General features: G+C 41.8%; 2 protein-coding genes across 10 annotated transcripts; both read right to left on the bottom strand.

The window, feature by feature from the left end:
• Positions 1-545: 545 nt before the first annotated feature.
• On the bottom strand, positions 546-2,135 carry tal2 (T-cell acute lymphocytic leukemia 2). Its single transcript, XM_004072051.5, has 3 exons — positions 1,996-2,135; positions 1,723-1,797; positions 546-1,394 (listed from the first exon to the last, which is right to left on the bottom strand). Exon 3 carries the CDS (start codon positions 1,388-1,390, stop codon positions 1,052-1,054), a length of 339 nt encoding a protein of 112 aa, XP_004072099.1. The 5' UTR covers positions 1,391-1,394; positions 1,723-1,797; positions 1,996-2,135; the 3' UTR covers positions 546-1,051.
• Positions 2,002-21,082, bottom strand: shoc1 (shortage in chiasmata 1). Of its 9 annotated transcripts, XM_023958187.2 has the most exons (31): positions 20,956-21,082; positions 20,585-20,648; positions 20,362-20,494; positions 20,067-20,142; positions 19,821-19,984; positions 19,555-19,717; positions 19,371-19,476; positions 19,164-19,305; positions 18,992-19,087; positions 18,791-18,917; positions 18,577-18,671; positions 17,195-17,452; positions 16,738-17,070; positions 15,836-16,024; positions 14,281-14,475; positions 14,113-14,205; positions 13,853-14,025; positions 13,703-13,775; positions 12,733-12,799; positions 12,473-12,648; positions 12,296-12,401; positions 11,853-11,964; positions 10,838-10,962; positions 10,637-10,724; positions 10,195-10,326; positions 9,089-9,238; positions 8,356-8,992; positions 5,616-5,669; positions 4,918-5,293; positions 3,783-3,869; positions 2,103-2,142 (listed from the first exon to the last, which is right to left on the bottom strand). In XM_023958187.2, exons 1-29 carry the CDS (start codon positions 21,048-21,050, stop codon positions 5,211-5,213), a joined length of 4,305 nt encoding a protein of 1,434 aa, XP_023813955.1. In that variant the 5' UTR covers positions 21,051-21,082; the 3' UTR covers positions 2,103-2,142; positions 3,783-3,869; positions 4,918-5,210. The 9 variants fall into 9 exon arrangements, with proteins under 9 accessions (XP_078808482.1, XP_023813955.1, XP_078808483.1 ...); XM_078952356.1 differs by lacking the exons at positions 4,918-5,293; positions 5,616-5,669 and having other exon boundaries at positions 2,002-2,142; positions 10,637-10,727; XM_078952357.1 differs by lacking the exons at positions 2,103-2,142; positions 3,783-3,869 and having other exon boundaries at positions 3,990-5,293; positions 5,581-5,669; positions 10,637-10,727.
• Between the last annotated feature and the right edge of the window lie 3,291 nt (positions 21,083-24,373).

Below are 24,373 nucleotides of genomic sequence, written 5' to 3'. Positions count from 1 at the left end.
CTCGTTGAGACAGTTTCCTGCATAAAATCATCTGCTTAGTCGCGCAGAACTCGTGTGGTCATGTTAGCATTTTACGTTCGTGGTTTTTTTTTGGGTTCTGTCCTTTTCTCAGCTGTTCTGCAAGTTCTGACACAGGGGTCGTGACCTCTGACCCACGTGGAATCCCAGTTCATCCACAAAGCAAAACAAGTGGAACGCTATATTCGTTTCCACATTTTCTGTCATTATATAAAATATAAAGTTAAATCTACATCACCTAATGAAAGTGCAGGGATCCTTCTCATTAGATCTTTTTTCTACCATAAAATACCAGAAGTTATTTTAATTTTTTGTGTAATTAGATATAATTTGACATGAATGAATTTTAGAAATCATTTGAGAAAGTGTTGGGATTTTATTTTCCACACATCAGATCATTTTTGTGCCTCAAAACTTAAGATTTTGTTTGTCATCAGCAGGAGAAGCTTCCTTTTTTGCATCCCAAAGGAAAAAATAAACATTTTTATACATTTTGGTTTCTAAATGACAGCAGTGACAAAGCTGGAAAAAGTCATAACGAATCCTTTATTAAATAAATAGTTGAAATAAATAAGACTATTTGTCAACGAGCCAAACTTACAAGCAGGTCAGAGAAGACGCTTCAGACGGAGGACAATCAGTTCAGGATCTTTGGTCGTGTGACAAAACCCTTAAAGTGGTTTGATGGAGGAGGACCGCCGGGTCCCCGGCTCCTTAACAAGGAGCAGGGAGACGTCCGGAGTGAAATGACCTTCATCTTTGAGGAGGAGGAGGAGGTCAGATTTAGTTAGTTTGGGGAGAAGAGAAGTGCTGCTGTAACGGAGGGAAAAGGAGGAAGATCCGCCGTGGTTTGAGTGCAGGACTGGATGAAATCCTTCATTTTTCTCTCAGAACTCTGCCTCGTGGAAAAGCGGAATCCCTTCAGGCGTGACAGAAAACGTATGGCAGTAGGTTCCCTCTGGCCTCATGGGTTCGGGTCTGGTTCTGCCCGGCTCGGGTCCATAATCTGTGTTTTCCTCCAGCATCCAGACCTCTACCAGGCCTCGGAGCTGTCGCAGCTGGATCCGGGCGACGGGGCTTCGGTGTCGCTGGCGACGGTCCAGCGGGGCGGGGGGGAGCGCAGCTGCTCCATGTTTCCTCTGAGGAAGGTGAGCAGAGCTGTGGGGGAGCGGCCGTCCGGCTGGCCGCCCTGGCTCTCCAGCAGCCGCACCAGGAAGTTGATGTAGCGCATGGCCAGGCGCAGGATCTCGTTCTTGCTCAGCTTCTTCTCGGGAGGATGGGTGGGGATGAGCTTCCGGAGCTCCGCGAAGGCCGTGTTGACGTTGTGCTGGCGCCAGCGCTCCCTGGTGTTGGTGAACACCTTCCTGGTCATGGCGCTGAGCACAGACACGGAGGCAAAACGCAGATTTTTTTAGAAACGTGGTTTAAAATGACTGTTTCACTGCAACTCTGTGCTTCATACGTGATCTAATCTGCTTCAAAACCTTCAGATTCCTTCATCCAAACGAACATTTTGGAAACATTTGATGCACATTTTATTCCTACTGGAGGTTTGTGAGGATCTTAACATCTAAAACTGCAGGAAATGTTTACCGTGAAAAGTTCAGGATGTTGGAATGATGCTGATGACAGATAAAGGAATGCGTTTCTCTACTTTTCTGAATCAAAGGTGAACCTGAAGAAGCAGAAGGAAGGAGTGCTCACCTGCTCAGAGGAAGAACGGCGTGAAGAGTGAACGAGGGTCCTGCAGGAGTGTCCTCTCAGATGCACGTCCTCCTCCTAATGAGGGGCAGGACGGGGACACAAAGGGACGGAGTGAGGGTGAGGAGGCTTCTGCCCCACATTTTATAGCAGGCTGCGCTCCATTGTGTGACGTCGCCTCCCCTCTTTGTGCCGTTTGGTGCAGAGCACAGCCCAGTTTGATCGCCGGGGACCAGAAACACACCGAGAGGTGTGATGATGAAAGGCGCTTCGTACCGGCTGCTGATTTAGGATTCATTGGTGGTTTAAATCCCCGAGGTGAAACTGAGACGTTAGTCTGTGACGGCGGTGGACCCTCCTGCCTCTTTGACGTTCGGCGTGGACCTTCTCCAGGAAAACACCTTCATGTCCCAGCAGCTCCGCCTGATTGGACCACAAAAGGTAAAAATGCCACATCCAGACTGACAGTCCCACAATGCGCGTTTTGTCAGGACTATGGTAATCTTGTTGAACCATTTCAAGGGGCCACACATAAATCCCCCCCCCCCCCCCCAACACCACTTTAAAGCTCAGATAAAAACAGGAGTCTGGTTTAACCAATCGTCAGTGGTCTTTTTACGGCCTTCAAGTGTTGTTTCAAAGACGCAGCCTTCTGTAAAAAAAAAAAAAGTCTCTGTGTGGAGTAGGAATTTACATAATCCGATTAGGGGCCAGGATTAGCCCCGGGTCTGGAGAACAGGGCCCGATGGGGGCCGGGTTTCTGAATCCGTCCATTTATCAGCCCCACTGCGCGTCCAAGAGGCTGCACCTGCGGGCCGGCCACGCCGCGCTCCGCCTCCAGACGGGACGCCGCTGCACTTTTCCAGCCTCAACAACTTTGACACAAACTATCGATTTCTAATATTTCACTTATTCGTTCCGCTTTTGTCCCCTTCAGTTGATAACATGCATTATTTCCCAGCTCTTTCCTTTCAAACTGAGTTTTTTTGGCTTTATTTTATTTACCCCCTTTGGTCGCAGGGCCCCAGATTTACTTAGTGTGGTAACAGAACCCAAAATGTGGCGTCCGTGTACGTAGGTCTGAAGAGGTTAATTATCAACACATGCCAACGTTTTTCAGATAATCCCTAATAATTTAATCCGTTTTCACTTCTTCTGCAGATATTTTCTCCTGTTTGTTTTGTTTTTAATCATAGAAACACAAAATATAAAAAAGTCTGATATTCCTGTAAATATTTATGAAGATAAACTAAATTGTAGGAGGGGGGGGGGTACATGTTTGTTCAGAAATAAGAGTTTTTTTTAAGGGAATTAAGATTAAAACAGAATCAAATGAGTTTTTAACCATGAGTGTATGTTTCTGCATATGTTTGTGTGTAGTTTTATGTTTCTAAATAAAATGTGTTCTCATTAGAGAAGAATAGAAAAGGCAGTGGGGGGAGAAATAGTTTCTTACAGACTGAAACCCAGCGAGAGCTAAAAATGTCCACTTCAGCCTTTAGAAACGTTCACTTTGTTCCCACTACGCCTTTTCTTTAATAAAGTGTAGCTTTTAAAAACTTATATTTAAATTGTAACGGTTCCATCATATTTTATATATATTTTAAATATATATATATATATATATATATATAAAAAAAAACATATTTTGGTTTTGACAGCAGCAGGTCCTTTCAAAATAAAACCCATCCTGTGACGTATCAGATCCTCCTGCTGCAGCTGCTTTACCAGAAACAAAGTGCAGAAAGTCCAGTCAAATCTGTCATTTCAATGAGAAAAGAGAGTAAAAATGTGTTTGACTGAAATGATCTTTGGCGGGCGGTTTGCTCTGGGCCGATGACGTCACACGTGTCCTGGACAAACTTGAACCACAGATGAAAAAGACCCCCAGATCCTTGGTACTGATGGGGGTTGGAGGCCTGAGCTTCATCACAGGTGGAACGAGTGGCAGTGTCAGTCCTGTTCTCACATGCAGTCAATGTCAGGTCAAAGGTCAATGACTAACCCTTTGAGGGCTAAGATGTGACCAGCGAGGCCCAATGAACACTCGCTCTTTGACATACTGTAAATCCCCCACCGTTCACCAGCGGCGTTTCCATCACACATTCTGTAGGACCTCTGGTGGCGCCCCCTGTGCAGGCCGGCACTTCCTACCAAGAAACACATCCCATGATGGTCACATGACAAGAAGTTAATTCTGTGCAGTTTTGCTAAATATGTCCATTTCGATACGCCTCAAAAAAACACCTCATTTTTTCCAAAAAAGCAGAGTTGTTTTTTTTTATTGTTGTGTTTCCTTTAGGAGACTTTAACGCAAATCCAATTTGCACAATTTCATAGTCGACTGAAAGGCAGCTTTTGTGAATTAGCCGGTTCTGAAGCGCAGAAAAACGGCTTTTTATCGACGTAGCGTAAAATATTGCAACAAAAACAGCAGCAACATCAGATCCATCCATCTGTCCAGTTCTGATCCAGATTCCAGCTCAGACCAGGAAATCAAAGACGTTCATGGATCCGTTTGTCTGCAAGGGGCGGAGCATGGAAGACTGTGGCCCCGCCCGGCGTATATATTTTTTTTACATCACAAATACGATGTTTTTTCAAACATTTTATGTCTTCTCCCAATAATTTGAATAAATAAATACTCAGAAATGCAATTTTGAGATGTTTTCTCCTCTCCCTTCTGGATATTTGTTAGATTTTTCCCTCCATTTGTTTTGTCCCATAAAGTAAATGTCAAACATAATAAAATATGATCTAATGTAAAGATAAATTCCAGTTTCATAGGGAACTAACTCAGTCAAGATTGTTTGTTTTCATGGATTAAAGTAAAATAAAAGCGACGGAAACACAAGAATCTGCTCCTTTTGTGGATCACATCCCGTTTCTGGGTTTTGTCTCACTTCAGGGGCGGGGTTTGGGTGGCGTTTACAGGTGATGGGGAAGCGCCGCCTGCCGTGGGAGATAACAGCCGAGTGACCTTTCCAGCTGATGCGCAGACGGCGGTCTGCAGGCCGCTCGGGTTTGAACAGCCTGTTATTTCCCACATTAACCCGCCGTCCCTTTCAGAGCCGTGGCTGGACCGCGGTCGGGAGCCATTACTGCACCATTAGGCTGATGTTTACCTCGCCGTCCCGCTCTCCTTTGACCGCCACGCGGGCCGCTTTTGTCCCAGAGCCAATAAAAGAGCCCACAAACCCTCTCTGGCTTTGTCTGAGCGTCTCTCCTTGGAAGGCAGCGGCGGGGTTATTGATGGTGGACGGCGGAGAAGTGCCGTCCAGAGGCAGGGAGGTTTGGAGTCCCCCCCCCCCCCCCCCCCCGGGGAGGGGGGGGTCTTTGTCTAGGGATCCCTCCTGAGGGAGGTGGCTTCACTCTGCTGGCTCCTGCAGATAAGCCCCCCCCTCCACAGGCTGTGGGGGCGCGATAAGGGGATTGCTTCACTAAACTCCACATGTATGAAAGGAGGAGAAACCCCAGCGACACCGCCGGCATCAAAGGGAGACGTTATCGCTGCAACCGGAGTGTCCTTCCATGCCGGTCCTCCGACCGCAAATCACCGTCTGTCTGTGCTTTTCTGCACGGCGAGAAAAAAACAAAACAAAAGCCTGAACCCGATTTTCACGAAGAATCTGCTTCTGGAACTTTAGCTAAATAAATGTAAAGTTTCATCAAATCTAAACACATTTATGCTTTTATTCAGACTAAATTTATTTTCCAACGATTTACAGAAATCTTGCACGTTTTAACATTTGTAAAAAATGGTAAGAGAATGGTAAAAAAGGTAAGAATCTTTAAACTCAACTAAAATTCCATCTAAACTGAGAAAACAGACGTTTCTAGTTTATAGACTTTTCTTTTTACGGTCTAAAAGAGTCGGAGTCTCGTCTGCCCGTCACCTCTTCCGGGAACTTTCTCGCAGCTCAGCCGGCCCATCTTCAGCGGCGTCGAGGCTGTAAAGACGCAAACAGCCGTTTTAGGTGAATCATCCTCAACTGGGGGGGGGTGTCTCAATCCGTTGAGACCGGCCCGGATCACGTAATCCCAGACTCAGTCTGTTGTGTCCCGATCAGGGATGGGACATCTATATTATTCTCTAAAGTGACGTAATGATTTTTGGATCCGTTGAGGCTCATAAGGTGGAGTCTCGGTCTAAGAATGTTTCTACAAACTGCAGGAATCTGGGGGGGGGGGGGGTATATCTTCCACACTGATCTGAATTTGGAGACGCGTGTCAAAGCGGTGGTCAAATCTGGTTTCTGGCATATACACAGATTAAAACCTCTCTCCCATCTAAAAAACGCTGATTCATGCTTTTATTTTTTCCCGTTTGGACTATTGTCATCTCCTCGTCCATCATCATCTTAGATCCTCGGCAAAAGGCCTTTTAACAATCCCATAATCCAGATTAAAGACCAAGGGAGACGGGCCTTTCTATAAGAGCCCCAACACTCTGGAACAGACTCCCTGGTAAATGGCGATACTTATATCACGCTTTTCTACCTTCCTCAAAGGCCCAAAGAGCTTCACAGTCACAGACCCGTTCACCCAAAGGTCAGAGATCAGGCTGAGTCCCTACCACTATGTAAATCGCTTTTAAAAACGGACCTTTATAGGCAAGCTTTAAAGATTTGACTGTTTGTTAAATTTAAACCTCTGATATTATTGATTTTAGAGATTTAAACTTCTATCATTGTTTTGTGTTTTATTGTGTCGTACCGTCAAACACCTCCATACTGTTTTTAATCCTGGTCTTTTAAGTTGATTGTACAGCACTTTGTAATCTCTATCCAAATAAAGTTGATTATTGTTATTATTAGGATCAGCTGTATACATTTAACTCATTATTCCAGATAAATACTTTTCGCACATCGTGATCGGATCACGACGTTTTACTGCCAGAAAAACTCAGGATTTTCACTGATTTCATCTTCCGGCCTCATAAATAAACGGCAAGAGTTTCTATTTGTTTGTCTCAACTAGGGTTGGGCGATGTCCCTTAAATTGGCCGTTGACGATGTTTGCTGTCAACCATCGGGATGGACGATCACATCGTCGGGGGGGGGTATTTTTACATTTTTCTTTCTTATATAACTGCTATTCGTTTTTTTGCTTTTTTCATTTTATTTCCCAACTAATGACTCATCCGCGATGATCCAGTATAAACTGACGGAAGTGACTTTAACAAAAAAAGTAACAAACAAAATAGAAAAGAAGTAGTCCGCTCCCGCACTTCACTAGTGAAGTGGACCGGCGGAGCGCGGACTTACAGCTTTGTGTTTGAGGGGAAGGGGGGGGGGGGGGGGGGTGCTTTGTTACATGAGCGGTATGTGTGGGAGATTTAAGACTGCGATCCGTCCCGCAGCTCTAGGGGTACAAGCAACCGAACTCAGAACCGGGTCTAAACGTGTGTCTGAGCACAGCTCGGATCGTCAGCACACACAGCGGTTTGAGCATCAAAGCAGAAATGTCGCTCAGTCCTTAGAAAACATTCAAACAATCACGCGGATTTATGTTTCCAGTCGTGTTCCGACTAAATAAAGGCTGATGTTATTCTTACATGTTTACGTGCAGCCAGCAAGCAGCACCACCCATAGCTAATGTTGTTAGCCCGTGTTAGCATACTGCTAATCTTGGCTTCGTTCAGAAAAAGCACTGACCACACGGATTAAAATTCAAATGATGAGCGAACAGGTGTTTCATAATAACCGTAACATTATTAAAAGCACGTTTAGAAGATCATCTCGTATTTTACCGAGCTGACATGTCAATGCATATAGCCGCTCGGCGCTGTTTAACAATGTTTTGTATTGAATTGTTACATTCAATAAAGTTTGAAAAAAAAAAAGCCGCTCGGCGGAGTTTATATCCTTCCGTTTTTCAAACCCTACTGCGCATGTGCGAATGATTTATTCCGACGGAAAGTGTGACCTTAGTGAACGTTTTTATATTCTGAAAACATTTTTCTGGAACCATCTACACGGTTGGATTCTAATCCGACCATTGATCCCATCAAGATATTTTGTACATGTAACCGCGGCTTATGGTGTCGACGCGCAACGTGGCGGGGGCGTGGCATCACGATGGTGGTCTCTCCATCGGGATGTCAGTCACCCATCACGATGGACGATGATATCGTCAATCGGCACAACCCTAGTCTCAACGGGGTTACTAAAACATTTAAAAGAAAAAAGGTTTTTAAAAAACTTTCCTTTGATGAGAATTAAAAACGTCTGCAAAAAGGGATCCAAAAAAATGAAATAAAAATCAATCAATAAGCTCTCAAAAATACCGATATGATCCATTCATCCTATTTAAGCTACAAGAACAATTTACAGAAAGTCAGCATTTATTTATTTTGGGATTTTTTAATGAAGATTTGAACCATATCTAATTAAAAAATGTGCGGAAGCTTCATTTACCAAACTTTCTCACACGACTAATTATCATCTATGTTAATTAGTTAATAGTTGACTATTTTTCTAGTTAATGGTTTTACTATTTTTTACCTGTTTAAGCGACTCCACAGAATTACTCTGGTTAATGGTTGATAAAATAAAAACCCGTCTGGATCTGTTGATTAAACTTGTTCTCTTTTTTAACGTTTTACAAAAAAGGTTCCTCTTCATCATCAATTACCTGATGGGTCCAGACCAGCTGCTTCTCTACTCCTCTTCCTCTCCAGTCCTCTCCAGATCCTGGATCCGTACGAGTCTAAAGCTGCCGTCGGTCCTTCGTGGTCTTCTGAACCCCAGGGGGCGCCTGCGGGGGGGCTCAGACCCCAGCTGGGACCTGTGGGTGTGGGGGGCACAGTGCTGAGGACCAGGCGGTTCGGGGTGGGGCTTTGACAGAAGCTGAAGTCCAGCTTCAGGGGGCTTTCGTGGCGGTGGAAGCTGAAGTCAGCGGATGAGGATCTGGGACTCGTCTCCTCGTCGAGTCTTTCAACGACCCTCCCGGCAGCCCCCGCTCTGCTTCGGAGGGTCTGCTTTGCTTCTGTCCAGCTGCTCTGGGGGTGAACATCTGGGCTGCCAAAGGAGCCGCTTAGGAGGTCCAGTTTGAATGCTGCAGATTCTGGGTCTCGCCTGCAGAAAAGGTCCTCAGCTCTGCCAGCTTCACACAGGAAGTTGGGCGTGAGGCCGCCGCAGAGCAGCTCAGGATCCCCGAAGGTCATCTGCTCGCCTCCGCTGGTCCACAGGTCTTCTGAGGGCGGGTCTGCTTCAGAGGGTTGTGCGGGATCAGACGTGGTGGAGTACAGGGACGTGATGTCACTGAACAACTAACACCAGAGAGAGCAATAAATAAATGGTTCAGATCTGCATGAAGCTGATTTCACTGCGACAGAAGCATCAGAAATGAGACTGGTCCGGATCACCTTAAGGACTTTCTCTGGGACTTCAGGAAGCAGCTCCTTCAGCTGTGGGAGGGAGGCCCTCAGGAGCCACAGCAGGGATGGGAATCTGTTCAGCATCAGCTGACCCACCAGAGGATTAACACAAGGAAACCGGGACAGACACTCCTCCTCCTGGAGACAAAACATACTCTTCATTTCTGTAAATTACGGACACAAATTCACAGATTTTTTTGTTGCTTTTTTTCTGTTTTTCTAGCCAGTAAAAGGTGGAATGAAATAAATAAAAGAGTTGACTTTCCAAATCCTTTGCAGCTGATCTTTTTGTCTGAATATCAACTGACATCATGATGCAAGAAAGAATATTTCTAAAAAATGTTTTATCTGCACTAAAAAAAAAATATACTGTTTTGTGCAAACGTTTCATTCTGGTGTCTAAAAAAAAACTTTAAAAAATACCGTTTGGTCTCATGAGTTTGGATGCAGTTGGATCGGGGGTGGGTGGGGGGTGCTGGGGTCCCCCCCACTATGGCCCAACCTTCAACTGCATCAAAGAACTGGAATGAGCGAGTGTGACATCGCCTGAAGAAAACGCTTTCTGTCCGGCTCCAAAGCAAATGAAGTCCATTCAGTCGCCATTTCTTCGTGAAACGGACGCCGCCATGTTGGAGCCAGACGTCGTCGGGAAGCTGCGATTGGTCTGAGTCGATGTTTCTATCAGGAGGGAGCTCGCTGGAAGGCCACGCCATTCTGCTTGAAAGCAGGCTACACGAAATCTGTTAAACCTTTTGAGCGTTGGGGCCGACAGGCTCCACCTACTTTCATTGAGGCATCTGATTGGTCAGTTTATTACTTGGAATAAACTCTGTAAATCATTTTGACTCTTTTTGTGTGTGTGATGCTTCTGTAGTGGCTGTGGTGAGCAAACTAAGCGGACTCGATCTGGAACAAAGGATTTCTCCGGTCCGAATACACATGATTTGTAACATTTTTGCTTTCTGAGCTCCCAAATCTGTAATGTAAGGCGCCTCCTTTAAATCACATGTGATTGTCTTTGAAATCCCATGCCAAACCTGACCACAGACACAGATGGAGCTCCTGTCTCTGCAGGTAACCCTCCCGACTCTCACCTGTGAAGGGATGACAGTCAGCCAGTCTCTGTTCAGGTATCCGACAGGATCCCCGTCGCTGGTCATCATGGCGGTGAAGCAGATCCGATTGATGCTTCTGGCCACTTCAGTCACTTCTGACACGAGCAGAACCTGAGGAACAGAGTCAGAACATCTGCGATGAAACAGCCGACTCCTTTGAAGCCGCTGTCAAAAACGTGTGGAACAAAGAAAAGAAGAGTAAAGTAGAAACTAACTTTTTTGGTTAAAGACAATTATATTTAAGCAACGTTTAATGTCAGATTTATGGAAACAAGATGATTATTAAAAAAAAGAAATATAGTTAAAACTCATAACTTATCGTAACGGCAAGAAAATTTCCTATTTATAATCTTTGATGAAAAAGTGATTTAAAGCCACGATGTCACAACTTGATGCACTTTTGGAGAGTTTGGCGTTTTACCTTCACATCCAGATCCTCAGACTTCATTCCAAACAAAACCAGAGAAGAATAAACCAAGGTCAGGTTGTTGAAGGCCTCGCTGGAAAACCTGCTTCAACAAACACAAATGAGACGAGGTTTGTTCCCGATCCGTCAGCTCCCAGTTTCCCTCCGTGTTGGTGACTTGGTTTGTTCTGCTGTTTTTCTGTGCGAGACACTGACCCCGCCCCCCCGCCGCCGTCGGGGCAGAACAGGATGAGCCAGCAGCAGCTGTACTGCAGGGAGAGCGCGGTCAAACGCATCACCAGAACCTCACTGGCTCGCTCTTGACCCAGTTCCTCCAGCTCCTGAAGAACAAACCAAAGCTTCAATCAGAAACCAGCGACGATTCAAAAAAAGCTTTATTGGCATTGAACAGAGACGACAGTTAACAGGAAGAACAAGATGAGCAAGTAATCAAATAAATAAAAATACTATCAAAAAAACACAAAAGTAAAATAATGTATAGTTTTTGAAAGACTTATGTATTAAAATAAATATATATTAACAATTTAAAAGAAATACTTATAATAAATAATAAAATAAACAAATATGTAATAAAATATATACAGAATCCAATAAATAGACAGGTAATAAAATAAATAAAAGTGCAATTAAATAAACACAAAGGTAAAAAAAATTAATAGTTTTTAAAAGAAATATGTAATAAAAGAAATATATTGAATAAAATAAAAGGAATATTATAAAATAAATACACATTTAAATAGGTAATAAGATAAGTAACTATGCAAAAACAGCATTAATTAAACGAAAAAGTTAACAATTTAGGTAAAAAATTAGAAAGTAATACATACAAATAGCTGAATAAATAAGTTATAACATGTATAAATAAGTATTGAATAAAGTAAATGAAATAAAATATGTTATAAATTACACAACTTACTCAACAAAGAACTTAGTAATAAAATATGCAAATATGTCATAAAATAATAAATAAGTATTGCGATAAAATACAAGTAATATAATAAGTGATGAAAATCTAAGTAATCAATAAAAGTACTGAATATATAAATGAATAAATGCAAAAAACAAGAAATAAAATGTATGAAATAAACAAACAAACAAATAAAGATAAGATTTTTAATAAAAAAATCCTATCGGTTCTTTCCAGATCATTTTTCCATTTTTGGTTGAGAGTTGAGTTCTCGACGCGCATCAGAGAACGGCGAGCGTTTACCTGAATGACGACTGCCGTGCTCTCATCCACGGTGATCACGGCGTAGCTGTGGGTCCCGCCCAGCATCTGCAGGCTGGGATGGGGGCTCCTCTCCAGCACCGTCACATTGAAGCTGCAGAGGCAACACAACCTTTAAAGACAGTCTGATGATCCAGACTAAAGCAACAGCTTTAGGGAAATGTCAAGTATTTATTGGGAAAAGTTTGGAAGACTTTTGTCAAGAAAACAATTTAGTTAAGGACAAAATCAACAGGGAGTTGCTTTACTTTAAAAAACATTTTTAAAATGATGTTAGGTACAATTTTGGGAAATTATTTAATCTGTTAAATTTAAAAGATGGTCAAATGTTAAAAAAAAACATAAAAAGATAATATTTTAACTTCTGCTGTTATATCTCTTAAAAACGACAGAATTCTGATCATAAAGTGAAATGCAAAGCTCACCTGGACTCCAGGGTTTGTAGTAGCAAAGGAAAGTTCAGTAGTTCCTCCGTCACAAACACCACATATGGGACGCTGTCCTCCAAGCACCATGGGACCTCCCCCGTGCCTTCAGGAGACAAAACACACATTCAGAGGGGGACGCGGTCCCAGAACCGCTTCCGAGCCGAGGCGGCAGACCGGAGTCCGGGATGACGGTGTCGAAGGTCAGGTGCTGGATGCTCCTCTGGCCGCACACCGCGGACCACGGAGACTGACCCGGATGGTCAAACTCCACCACCAGGGAGAAGCTGGTCCAGGGGAAGTCCGGGCCGATGTGCTGCTCAAACACCAGCGCACAATCACAGCCGCAAACGCTGACGAGACACGCAAAGCATGAAAACGGACGCCGTTTCAGACGGGAAATGAGGACCGCTTGTGTCAGAAGTGTTTAAACGGACCTGCTGACCACACTGGCTCCATTCAGCTTCACTTTGTCCTCAGGACGAACACAAGTCAAAGAAGCTCCTGACACCAGAAGAACAAACAAATCCACTGTAAAACATGGACGTTTTGGGGTTTCTACCATGATTTTGACTCATTTAGAAGTAGTTATTAGCACACAGACTGAATATTAAGCGTGTGCTGCTGGCAGTGCTGCCAGAGTCACGGTTTTCCAGCCTAAAAGTCATCTAGACTCCTCCCACTCCTACCCCCCCCCCCAAAACACATTAATTAGAGATTAATTAGCAGTAGTAAAGAGTTGCCTTATGCCTGCACAATGCAGCGCATATTTATCATTATTGCAATATCAAGCTGTGCAACACGCAAAAGACCTTAAATGTGCTTGAAGTACTTAAGTAATCAAATACATCCCTTTATGTCATTATATCATGAAGCCCTTTTATATTAGATGCTCGCCTCCTATGTAGACGAGGGTCAACGTTTATTAAATGAAACTGTTCCAGTCAAATGAAAATGATGTTTTTGGTGTTTTCAATGCAGCTTTGTCAGATCTGAGCACTAAAACAAGTCATAAAAAATGTCTACAATGTCTTCAGTATTTAAATAAAGCATTCTGTTATGAGCATACGCTGAGTGAGTAAAAACACGTTTAGCCATGCTTAGTGCCTGCTTATGCTACAGTTTGACAGGAAACACAAGAGAAAAAGAGATTTTGAGGGGAAGAAAGGATTATCCTATAAATAAATTACATTTGTAGCACGGGTTAGTGACCATATATTTATTTAGTATACATCTAATGATCTGATCGCACATTTGTGTTTGAAACGCATTTCGATAAGGAATTGACTCCAAATCTTGTGTCCACCCACCCAAAGCAAAGTCAGAGTCAAACCCACCCAATCTGGCAACCCCGACTGCTGTTGGGATTAGAGAGAGGCTGAAGGAGTTTCAGTAAAAGCTGCTCACCCGTCACTCGGCTCAGACCGCTGAGAATCATTGATCTGTTTTCATCGGAGTCCACTGACAGAATGACAAGAATCTAGAAAACACAAGCAGGCGGTTTACAGTTCAGCTGCCGAGCTAGCAGAAGCCTTATGTTCACCTCCCTGAACCGACCTTCTCTGCAGACGTCCGGCTGTGCAGCCACGCAGCCAGCAGCTGCTGCAGCTCCAGCAGCTTGTTGTTGGACTCCTGGTTCTTCTGAGCGAGGAGGAGGATGACGTGCAGCTTCCTCAGCAGCTGCTTCAGGCTCTGATCTGCACACGACTCTGCCGCTTTGCTCAGATAGACTGAAGCAAAATGAAAAGGGACGTTAAAGCACAGAGGACTTTTTCCTCAGCCCTTAGATTAAACTTTGGAGAACTTGTCATACTGACCCAGGCCGGTCCTCAGGTCACATTTCAGCAGCAGCTCTTTGAAGGTCACCAACACATGGATCAGAACCACCTGACTGAAAAGCAGCTCCTGGTCTGTGACGGACAGAAGTAGATTTGCACCGACTGAAGTGAACAGATGAAAGGCTTCGGTGAAAGGGCCCCCCGTACCCCTGAGGAGCGCTGCGTCGTCAGCAGAGGTGCTGCAGAGCGCCTTCTCCTGCTGCTTGAGGAGGAAGTGAGTTTGGTCCGGGCCCAAGCAGCTGAAGTCCCCCCACATGGGGCCGTGGAGTCCCAGCTGTCTGGCTGAGTCCAAACGGGGACGAGCGAAGGCCAGAAGCTCCCGGTAAGCCCGCCGCTGGCTCTCTGCGAGGAGGCGGAGTCACTTCGACTACTGTTATTTGAGCTAATCATGTAGAAAATTATCTTCAAGTATTTTTACAGACAAATGATTTAAAACAACAAAAAATGAAAATAGAAAACAATGCCATAAAACACTGCTTATGTCAGCTGCTTTGTCAGTGGATTTGTGTGTTTTTTCTTTTCCTCGTTTAGTCCCTAAAGAGCAGAGTTATCTCTAAAATTGCTTGGAATTCAGTTGCTGACTCCCTCTCATTTCACGGCTTTTTACATTTTTATAACTGCTTTTTATCATTAAACCATCAATGATCTTTGGTTTGTCCTCATTAAACATCCATATATGGAGATGTACATGTGTATGTATGTATACTGATGTGTGTTTTTTCATCATCTTCTTATCCTTTTTTAATTAATTCATGACTGTTTATCCTAAGTTTGATTTTTCCATGTCTGGTAGAGATACAACGATTCACTTTCCCGGTCATTTAGTTGGAACCTCAATTTTTGGGTCACGGTTTTGTTTGTTTGATTTGTATAATACAAAACAACAAAATACTAAAAATGAATAGATAAAATAAAATCTGAAAAATCCTTTAATTTGCGCAAGTAACAATAAAATATCAAATAATAATAAAAATTAGCCCAAATTGTATAATAATATATATATATATAATATATATAATTTATCGATATAAACACATTCCAAATGTAATGCAGATTAAGTGTCTATTAATTAAAAAAATGTATATTTTCACAGTCAGGTTTTGGACACAGCATGAGGCTCTGCAGCTGTTTTATTTTGCTTTAACTCTTAACAGTGTTATTTTCTCATGTCACTTATTTTATTCTCATTTCTAACCTTTTCGTTGTTGCTTTTAACCTTTTGAGCTTTAAACGCATGTTTGACTGCGTTCATGTTAAAGACCCACTCTGATGACATCGGTGTTCTGAACACATTCTTGTGGCACGGAGGACATAGATGAAGAAAATTAGGCTTTAAATCGTATTTCTGAGGATTTCTTTGTTTGGTTGTGAATTAAGAGCAGAGGCTCATTTGTGACGTGGAAAACACGCTGGGCGGGCCACAAGCTCCCTGCTCCGCTAGGCAACAAAGAGGGAAGGGGGCGTGCGTGGGGGTGCTGCAGGCCAGCAGTCCCGCCCACAACTCAGAGAGTTTCTAATGAACTCCTGCCGCTCTGCAGAAACTATGTCCTGGAAAGCCACACAGGTCTTCATTATAATGAAAATGGATCAGAAGATGATCGGAGTGGGACTTTAAGGCGCCATATCAATAAGCATGTTTGGTGATCATGGCTGCGGATCAGAACTTGTGATGAGGAAGCTCTCCATCAGTGATGAGTCCCACCTGCAGCCTGGACCTGGATGATTCTGCTGCTCTGGCCGTCCTGACGGACGATGAGCTGACTGGTCCACTGATGAGGCTTCTGCTGTCTGCCAGCATCCTCCGAGTCGGCGATGCCGCCGCCCACCGGCCTCACCCCCCCACTGTGAGTGCAAGGCGGCAGCTCCTTCTCTTCTGTTTGTTGGTTTTCAACTGTAGACAACATGAAATTCCAATAAATCAACTTTAAAGTAAAATTATAAATGCCAGGTAATGGCTAGTTTGTTAATAAAAAAACTATATAAACAGTAAAAATAATTCAGAAGTATGAAAAAATGTATTTTTATGATAAAATTAAAAGCATATATATGCAATGATGAGGCACCTTATTTTATTTATTTTATGAATACCATATACCTATCAGAAAGCGTTATTAAAATAACCAACAGGTGACCACACACTTGAAACTATGAAGTGAGGTTTCTTCTTTTTTCAGTAATAAATCCATTATATTGTGTTGACTTTGACCATAAATGCACGTCTCAATAGAAAACAGTAAAATAAATCTGTTGATAATGTTCCTAAACTGTCCAGCAGAGGGAGCCAGGTGTTTATTTTTGCAGTATGTACACAGGGGAAGGTTGAAATCTTTGTCAGCAGCAACTGATCAGTAAAAGGAGGTCATGAAGACCCAAGACAAATCTAGTGGGTGGAACTACTTTGAAAATATAAAGAAGAGTATTTTTTCATGCCTTCTATGTCCAAACCATGAAGGGAAGTTAAATGGAAGGAAATCCCAACTCAGGCTTTGTGTTGTGAAAGTTTGGGTGTTTTTTTTTTAGCTAATACCAACAATGTGCAAAAGTGAGTGTAGAAAACAGAAAAGTATGTAGAGAACTTTGATTTTTCAGAAGTGCATAAGGTACCTGCAGCGTTGGCCGAGTCCTGAGGCAAAGCAGCATCTGGAAGAAGCAGCTGGGATCTCAGCATCATGAACGTGGACAGAGGGTCCAGGTCCTTTTGGGGTTCATGACGGATCTTCAAATATTTGTGAGCCTGTCTGTCAGCGGATGCGGAGGACAGAGGCTTCTCGCTCCATTTGACTGTTTTCACGTAGTTTTTGAGCAGAGGAGCCGTCTTTTCTACAACCTTCTCCTTGGGGAGAGCTTCTTCCTTAGTGTTAACGCTCTCTAGGACTTTGGTTGGAGATTCTTTCTGGAGAGGAACTTCACATGTGAACCGAGGCAGGATGGATCTGACTGTAACCAGAGGGACATTTACAAAAGAAGCTGCTACATGCGTTTGAAAATGACAATGAATGTATGAATGTCAACTTCATGAATCACAGAAGCATCTACAGTTAACAAAGCTCAATTTTCTCACCTTCCTCCTGTTCAGGTACCAGTCTGGTGAACTCTTCCATCTCCTCCTCTGTGGTGGGAGGAGGCTCAGACCACTGACCTGCAGACAGCTTCTCTATGAACTCGCTGCTACGTCCCGTAAACATCCACGGGATTTCTGAGTCCAGCTGTAACTCCATCTCGTCAAAGACGCAGATGCAACTGAGCTGCTCGGATTTTAAAAGCCTCAAAACTTCACAGACGTGCTGGAAACCGCCGGCTGGATCGTCCGTCGGAGGTTCTGTGGGAAAATTCGGAGTCGTTTAGTCTGCAGCAGGGCTGTAGAAGTTTTGAAGTGAAAGTTAGAGAAATGACATTCTTTTTTTAAATCGACTCTGTGGGTTCTGTGGGGTTAAAATCTGGAATCACGAGGACATCTAGTGGTAAAATAAAGAACTGCTGTGGAAGAGATCTGATCTGTCTGAGCAAAAAAATGGAACGGAGGACCTGAAAGCCACATAGAGCATTATGGAAAAGGCTTAAGACTGATCTCTTTAATTCTGCTTTTAGCTCATTTGATTCCATCTTTTGATATTTATTATATTCTTGGATTGATGACACTGGATTATTAATAGGTCATTTAATATTCCTCAATTAATTGTTTAATTATTCATTATGTTTTTACCAGTATTTTAATGTTTGAGGATCATTTTTATTTCCTCAGTTTCCCTCTGGGTCAGCTGCTGCAGCATCGTGGGGGGGGGGCTGCTCTGTGGGACTTTATTTTTTAAATCATTGTACTTGTTTTACATTATCAATTCTGTAATGCAGAACAATGTGTTACTTGGTACGTAAAGAGCGATAAAAATAAAGATTGATATGATTTGAATCTCCTCCTTGAACTTATGATCTGGCTTATTCTGCTAGGGTTCGAAATCCTCCACCTGCAGACAAATAGATCCGTGTACGTTTTCCTGTCCTTGTCTGAACTGCTTCCAGCTGTAAACTGTACAGCTGGATACCGCCGATATTGCTCCCTTTTTTATTTATTTTTTTGCGACGCTGATCTTGGCTTAGGCTTGTGAGGCACTAGCGGGAGAGTGTGAACAAAGGCATGCTGGGAAATTAGCCTAACTTCCACGCCATAACCCAAAAGCAAATTTCTAGTGAGTTCCTGCTGCTCTGCAGAAAATATGTCTTAAAAACAAAAAGAAAGACTTTTTATTTTAGCTAAAAACTGCATTATCATAGTGGAAAGACCACTGGGAACGATTTTACAGTAGAAAAACCTTTTTAAACTTCAGGGGTGATTTTTAGGTTACATTTCATTTTCTGATTCCATGATTTAATGTAACGACTTTTCATGTGATTTTGCCTCTGAATCTAGAGTCTCCTCAGGACGTGTAGCCAGAACCACATTCCTACCTGCTAAGAGGAATCTCTCCACAGAGGCCGGATGTTTCTCTGCCTTCCAGACTGCCGTTTCCATCGCTGTCCGAGTCCTCGGTGACATCAAGGATCTGTGTGACATTCACCAATACTCTCCTCATGAGAACACAAAAACACACAGTATATTCTGGCTTCACATTCAATGTATGAGTACTAAAAAGGTGCAGGATAACCACAAATCACTGCTCACAGCCTGCAAGGAGACAACTCTTCTTTCTGGAGTTGAGTGACAGACGGGCCGATGTGGGTGGATCTCTTCTTTGGAGAAAGGCTCAGGACTGAATCCAGCTCTAAATCCGCTGGAGGAGCCAGGTGTCCTTAGAGAAACAGAAGAATTTATTGCCAGAACGCGTCTACTGTCCGTTTATGTCAATGACTCTTGAAAATGTACCTGAAAACTCCATCAAACCAGTATTACTCTCCTGTTCTTTGCTTTTCTCCAGAAGATCAAACTGAAATAAATCCATCGACCCGCCTCGAGTGGAAGCTGAAACAAGAACACCTTTATTTAATCTGCTTTGATATTTTTTATTAAAGTCGGATGAATATTTTCAAATTCTCACTTTTGCGTAGGATGTCCAGAACCGAACGCTCCTCATCCAGAGGCTCTGGAAAAACGACCCAAAGACCAGAGAAGCTCTTCGTGGATTGGACCTTTGGCAGTTCCAGCTGGGGAGTGTCCACCACCTCAGGCAAAAGCAGCATCTGCAGAGGAGAAACAATGAGCTAAAAAAAGGCTGAGCAACCCAACCTTTTTAGAGTTTAAACACCTCTTCCTTCAAAAGTGACTCCTGAAGAAAGTCCTCCTGAATAAAGGGGCTTGTCTGACCATTGATTGTGTCAGTGTCCAAAAGTTTTTCATATGAAGCAGATCTCCTAAAACAAAGGCAATGCAGGGGTTTAGAAGACACGCTTGTCTTTAGTATAATTTACCAAACGTAAATTAAAAAACACCTGAAGATGTTCTCCTCTGAGATCATAAGTCCTCCTGGAGTCAGCAAAGGGTCTGCAACAGGAAGCGTCCTTAGTCTGGACAGTTTGACTTTCAAAGAAGGCAAATGCCTTTTGAAATACGGGAGGTGATCAACAGCTATGAGATCCTCTGCCAGGGAGAGATCTAGAAATGTAAAAAAATGTTCATGAGAATTAGAATGTTTCTTAAAATAAACCGAATCCAACAAGTCTAAAACACAGGAGTGAATCCAAGCACAAGACTTTACCTTTCCCTTGTTGCTTTGGTTGTATGTGCTTAGAAAACAGTTCTTGGTGTGGATCACAGAACATCTGCGGCTCTTTTAACACGCAAAGATCCCGGTCAAAATCTTTCAGAGAGTCGGGATTGGAGCTGGGAATGAACACCTCCTCCTCACTTTCAGCTTTATATCTGAAACACCACATTAATGTTTTATAAATCTCCTAAAAAAAACACGTATCAATAACTTTCATGAGTTATAAAATGCCAAAACCTTTCCAACGGGGTAAGTGACTGGTTTTTCTCCCTCAGATCATCCAGAACAGATCCAGAAGAGAAGGTCACCTGCTCTATTGAGGAAATAAGAAGTTAAATGTTTATTTAAAGACTGAAACGTTTGGAACAGATGAATAATAGTTTCCAGCTCAAATCAGTAAGAACAAAGTGTGATAAAGCTTGGGCTTTTCCAACAAAATATAAAAATCATAATGAATCAAAAAAACTATTAAACACAAAATATCTTATTAAGATGATCACAATCAAATTAATTCCATCAACCAGCTGTTTACCTCTGACTAAGGGTGTCCTGTAGGTTTCCTCAAACAGCTGGTGAATGTGGGCGTTCAGCAGGTCACAGGTACCGGTTGAGTAAGGTTCTGGCAGAGCCAGCAAATCCCATGTTACCTTGAGACTTGTGCTCGCCTAGAACACACACATGTAAGATAATCCTGTCTTGAACATTTAACATTCAGCTTAGCAACAAATACATAAATGAACAAAATAAAAATTCACCTCAAAGACGTAGTCGAGTGCTTTAAATCCGATGACCGGGAACACACAGCTAGCCCTGTCAGCCCTGTGTTAGAACAAAAAACATTTTTAAAATAACATAAAAATCCTGAAAATGTCGTCTAAACTAAAAAAAAAACTAAGATTTTATGAGTATAAGTAGGTATAAAACACAAGCTCAAAAATTTACTTTAAAGTAAAAAAACAACAAATAATTTCAATTTGCCGTTTAGCTAACTTAGCATTTTAAGCTAGTCACTGTGCTAACATACATTTCACACAAATAAATTACGTTTAAAACTCGAATTCAACATAAGCAGAAAAATAATAAACAGCGATAATCGTGCTTTCTGATATATTATTAAGAAGCTTACATGATATCAAAGTTATCCTCAGGGGTTGAAGTATCTAAAAATACGTTTTTTTGTTTTCTAAGACCGCTAAAACTCTCATTTGTCTGAAGACGCATGCGCTGACAGAAAGCGCATGCGCTTTGGCATAGTTTCGATGCCTTTTATAAAGAGCGAAACTAAATTTATTACAATAGTTATTTCTGAGTCTTAAATTTAAAAATGTATTAGAATTATTTAAAAAACGAGAATTTAATTATTTTCTTTAAACAAAAATCCCAGACAAAATGTGTTTAAATAGACGGCCACAGGATGGCGCTGTTTGCCACATTCAAACGTGTCATTTAGCCGTGCCGTGACATCAAATTATGGCTTTTTTTTAATAAAATGGTTAACAGTAAGATCAAAAGCATTTTAGAAATTATATAAACAAAATAATGATTTCGTTTTCCTAAGAGAAAATAAAGACCACATTTACTTTGTGTTTTTAAAATCCCTTTAAATGCGCAGCTGTTTTGCAGTTCAAACCTCTGCTGGTGGTTTTCTGGCCAAAAACTCAGATGTGTAAACTGACTGGATGGTTTGGATGTTAATTGCACTCTTAAATGTCTATGTTTAGGGTTTACCAGTTTTTCATCGGGGTGTCAAAAACAATTTCCACCCTTTTCTGGTCTCAAGCCTGCATGAGGCCGGCTCAGCCTGGCTGTGTGCGCTTTCACACTGCAGTGATGATCTATTGAGAATTCCCAGCCATGTGATAAAGCGCCACTTATGAACCCACCTTGCTCTCTCTCGTCACTAACATTTTCAAAGGGAGGTGTCCTCCGGGGTTCACAGAACATGAAAAATGACAAGAATTTCAGAAGATGTTTAAATGTTGATTCTGGTCGATTTCTGTCTTCTTTTTAGACTGAAGCGTCTGTGTCTTAAAAAATGTTTGGAGAAGCATCAAATAGATTAAGTTTGCAAGTTTGAACCTTGGGAAATATAGAGTACAACTACTCTTTTTTTTCTTGGGAAGTGAAGAATTAAAATCATAAGAATAAAAAAATATTTTTGCATCAAGGGTTTCTTTCATGCTTTTAGTAAGAAATCTACAAATTTGATATTTTTTAGAAGAAACGACGTCTTCGTTTCATGCTGGTAAAAACAATCCGTTATCTTTTGCAGATTCTTCATCAGTTTTGTGTTTGTCAAGGGTTGTAATTTTTTTTGTTCCTCACTTTAAAAAAATTTGATAAAAAAATAATTACAATAGGCATTATTGTTGTAGTTTTATTGGTATCCAGTGTCATCTTTTGTTTTTACTCTTAATTTTTCTTACAATTTGTTCTTATAGATTGATTTTACACAAAGTATTATCTCAAAACAAAACTATTATATTAAGAATGTCATGTTACATTTACAACTTTCACCTTTTAAAAATACATTTATCCATCTAAACAGGAAAATTTGAATTCTGCTTTGAACTGGATTTCTTCATGCACTTTGGGAAAACAGGAGCACATGCTAAACCGGGCGTCCCTGCCCTTTGACCCTCCTTCTCATGAAGGAAAAACTCCTAAAAAACAGATTCTGGGGAAAAAAAGAAGAAACCTCGGGGGTGTCCACATAAAGGAGGGATACTCCCCCAGGACGGACAGGCGTTGTACCAGAACTCTTAGAGAGAATTAGCTTATCTAACTCTACAACTACATGTTTATTTAGTCCAGCAGATGAGCTAGATGGGTGGGGGGACGGCTGGGGGCTCGAGACGACTCAGAGACAATAAATTGTAATTATATAATTAATTGTCATCTAGGTCTTGATGTCTCTGATGGATGCATTAAGTTTCTGTTATTCTGGTCAGGTTTAATGGATAAATACAACTGCGTATCATCTGCATAACAGTGAAAATTCATATTTCCTGATCATGTTTCCTAAGCGAAGAATGTAAATCATAAACAGGATGGGTCCTAAAACTGAGATTCATAGATAATATGACGCTTTCAAAGGAGTTATAAACATGTTTGACTTTAATGCTAAGAAGTAAGCTATACTGTGGTATCACTGCCAAACCACCTTCTTTCCCTGAAGGGTCTGATAGTTATTATAACTTGGGGGGACTTTGGGGGATCCTGGACGTACTGTGGGCCAACATCCTAAGGTTTCCCTGGATGTCATCAACTCTGGCCCCCGGACAACACCTAACTGTAGCCGCTGGAAGCTCCACATGTCTAACTATAGAAGAGCCAATGACCAGAGTTGACGCTTGAGCGCGTGTGTCGCTGAGGGAGGAGAACCTGTTACGAACGGGGAGCTTTGCCTTTTTGCGCTTCCTTCCCACCGGTACAAAGCCGTCCTGTGTGTTTGGGGAATACACAGGTAAGTTAAAACAACTTCAAACCTGTAAAATATCTTGAATGTCTAAAAAGAAGGTTTGAAATCTTTGCAAGGATCAAATAGTCTTAATAATAGCAGCGTTGAAGGGATGTAATTATCTCTCTAGAACTTTTACATCTGCTTTTTAAAAGAAAAGTTGGGTAACACAAAACACAAAGTGTCCAAAATCCCCAAACGGCAACTTGATTGCAAACACACAGTCAGAACATGATTGAGTTTCATGGTTTAAAAGAGACTTTCACTGTCAAAGAAAAGCCGTTGACGCCCAGAACAGGTTGGTTCTGAAGGAAGAACAGAAAATCTTTGTCCTGATTTCCAGCAGTCGTTCTTTGCCTCTGGGTCTTTGTCCTGCGGTCTGTAACTCGCTCCAACAGTTTCACCTTTACTCACAGGAGCAACTATCATGTTGTGCCGCTTTACAATATTCCAGATGACATTTCCATGTTTTCATTGAAGCTTTCGTACAAAAGCTGCTGCAACATAAAGAGCTTGTGAACCTTTTGTGTGTTTTACATGCAAAGCACAGACGTTCAGTTTCATTTGAAATTAAATGTACTTTTTTAACATTTGTGAGATAAGCTCTTTATCTCAGTGTAAATCTGGTTATTTTATATATAAAATAACTTTTTTTTTGACATTTAATTTGTTATGCTTTTAAAAGCAGAGGTGAAAAACGTTGACTAATTCTCAGGTTCTTATGTTTCTTTTTATCACTCAAAACCACTGCAGTGTGATGACTTCCTCACAACTTAAAAATTAATTTAAATGCTTTTACAGTGAAAAAAAGATCAGTTTAAAATAAAAAAATCCTTTTCCACTAAATATTTATGTCCAAACCCACAGACATCAGAAACTAAAATACGTAAAAATTGCATTTGGTTTCTTTGTAATAAACGTCATTACAGGTTCAGATTTATTTCTGAGACTTTTCATTTTTTTACTACTTTAACTACACATTAGTAATAGAGAAGTTACAGTTTGGTTCACATTCACTAAAGAAAAACAGACAAGGAAGACGGTGTTTGAAGATTCTAAAACAATGAGACTGAAAATTTCACAT

Source organism: Oryzias latipes, chromosome 9 (assembly GCF_053564925.1).
Source record: "Oryzias latipes strain Hd-rR chromosome 9, Olatipes_Hd-rR_3.1".
Lineage (NCBI taxonomy): Eukaryota > Metazoa > Chordata > Actinopteri > Beloniformes > Adrianichthyidae > Oryzias > Oryzias latipes.
The sequence above is the reverse complement of the archived record's forward strand: the minus strand, read 5'-3'. Positions and strand labels throughout refer to the sequence as shown.

Excerpts from the sequence above, each read along its gene's own strand:
- tal2 (XM_004072051.5), bottom strand. The coding sequence starts at position 1,390 with ATGACCAGGAAGGTGTTCACCAACACCAGGGAGCGCTGGCGCCAGCAC.
- shoc1 (XM_078952355.1), bottom strand. The coding sequence starts at position 21,050 with ATGCGTCTTCAGACAAATGAGAGTTTTAGCGGTCTTAGAAAACAAAAA. Across the intron at positions 19,477-19,554 it reads TCAGAGGAGAACATCTTCAG|GAGATCTGCTTCATATGAAA; the intron begins GTGTTTTTTAAT and ends CCTTTGTTTTAG. Across the intron at positions 10,728-10,837 it reads GACGGCGGCGGGGGGGCGGG|CAGGTTTTCCAGCGAGGCCT; the intron begins GTCAGTGTCTCG and ends TGTTTGTTGAAG.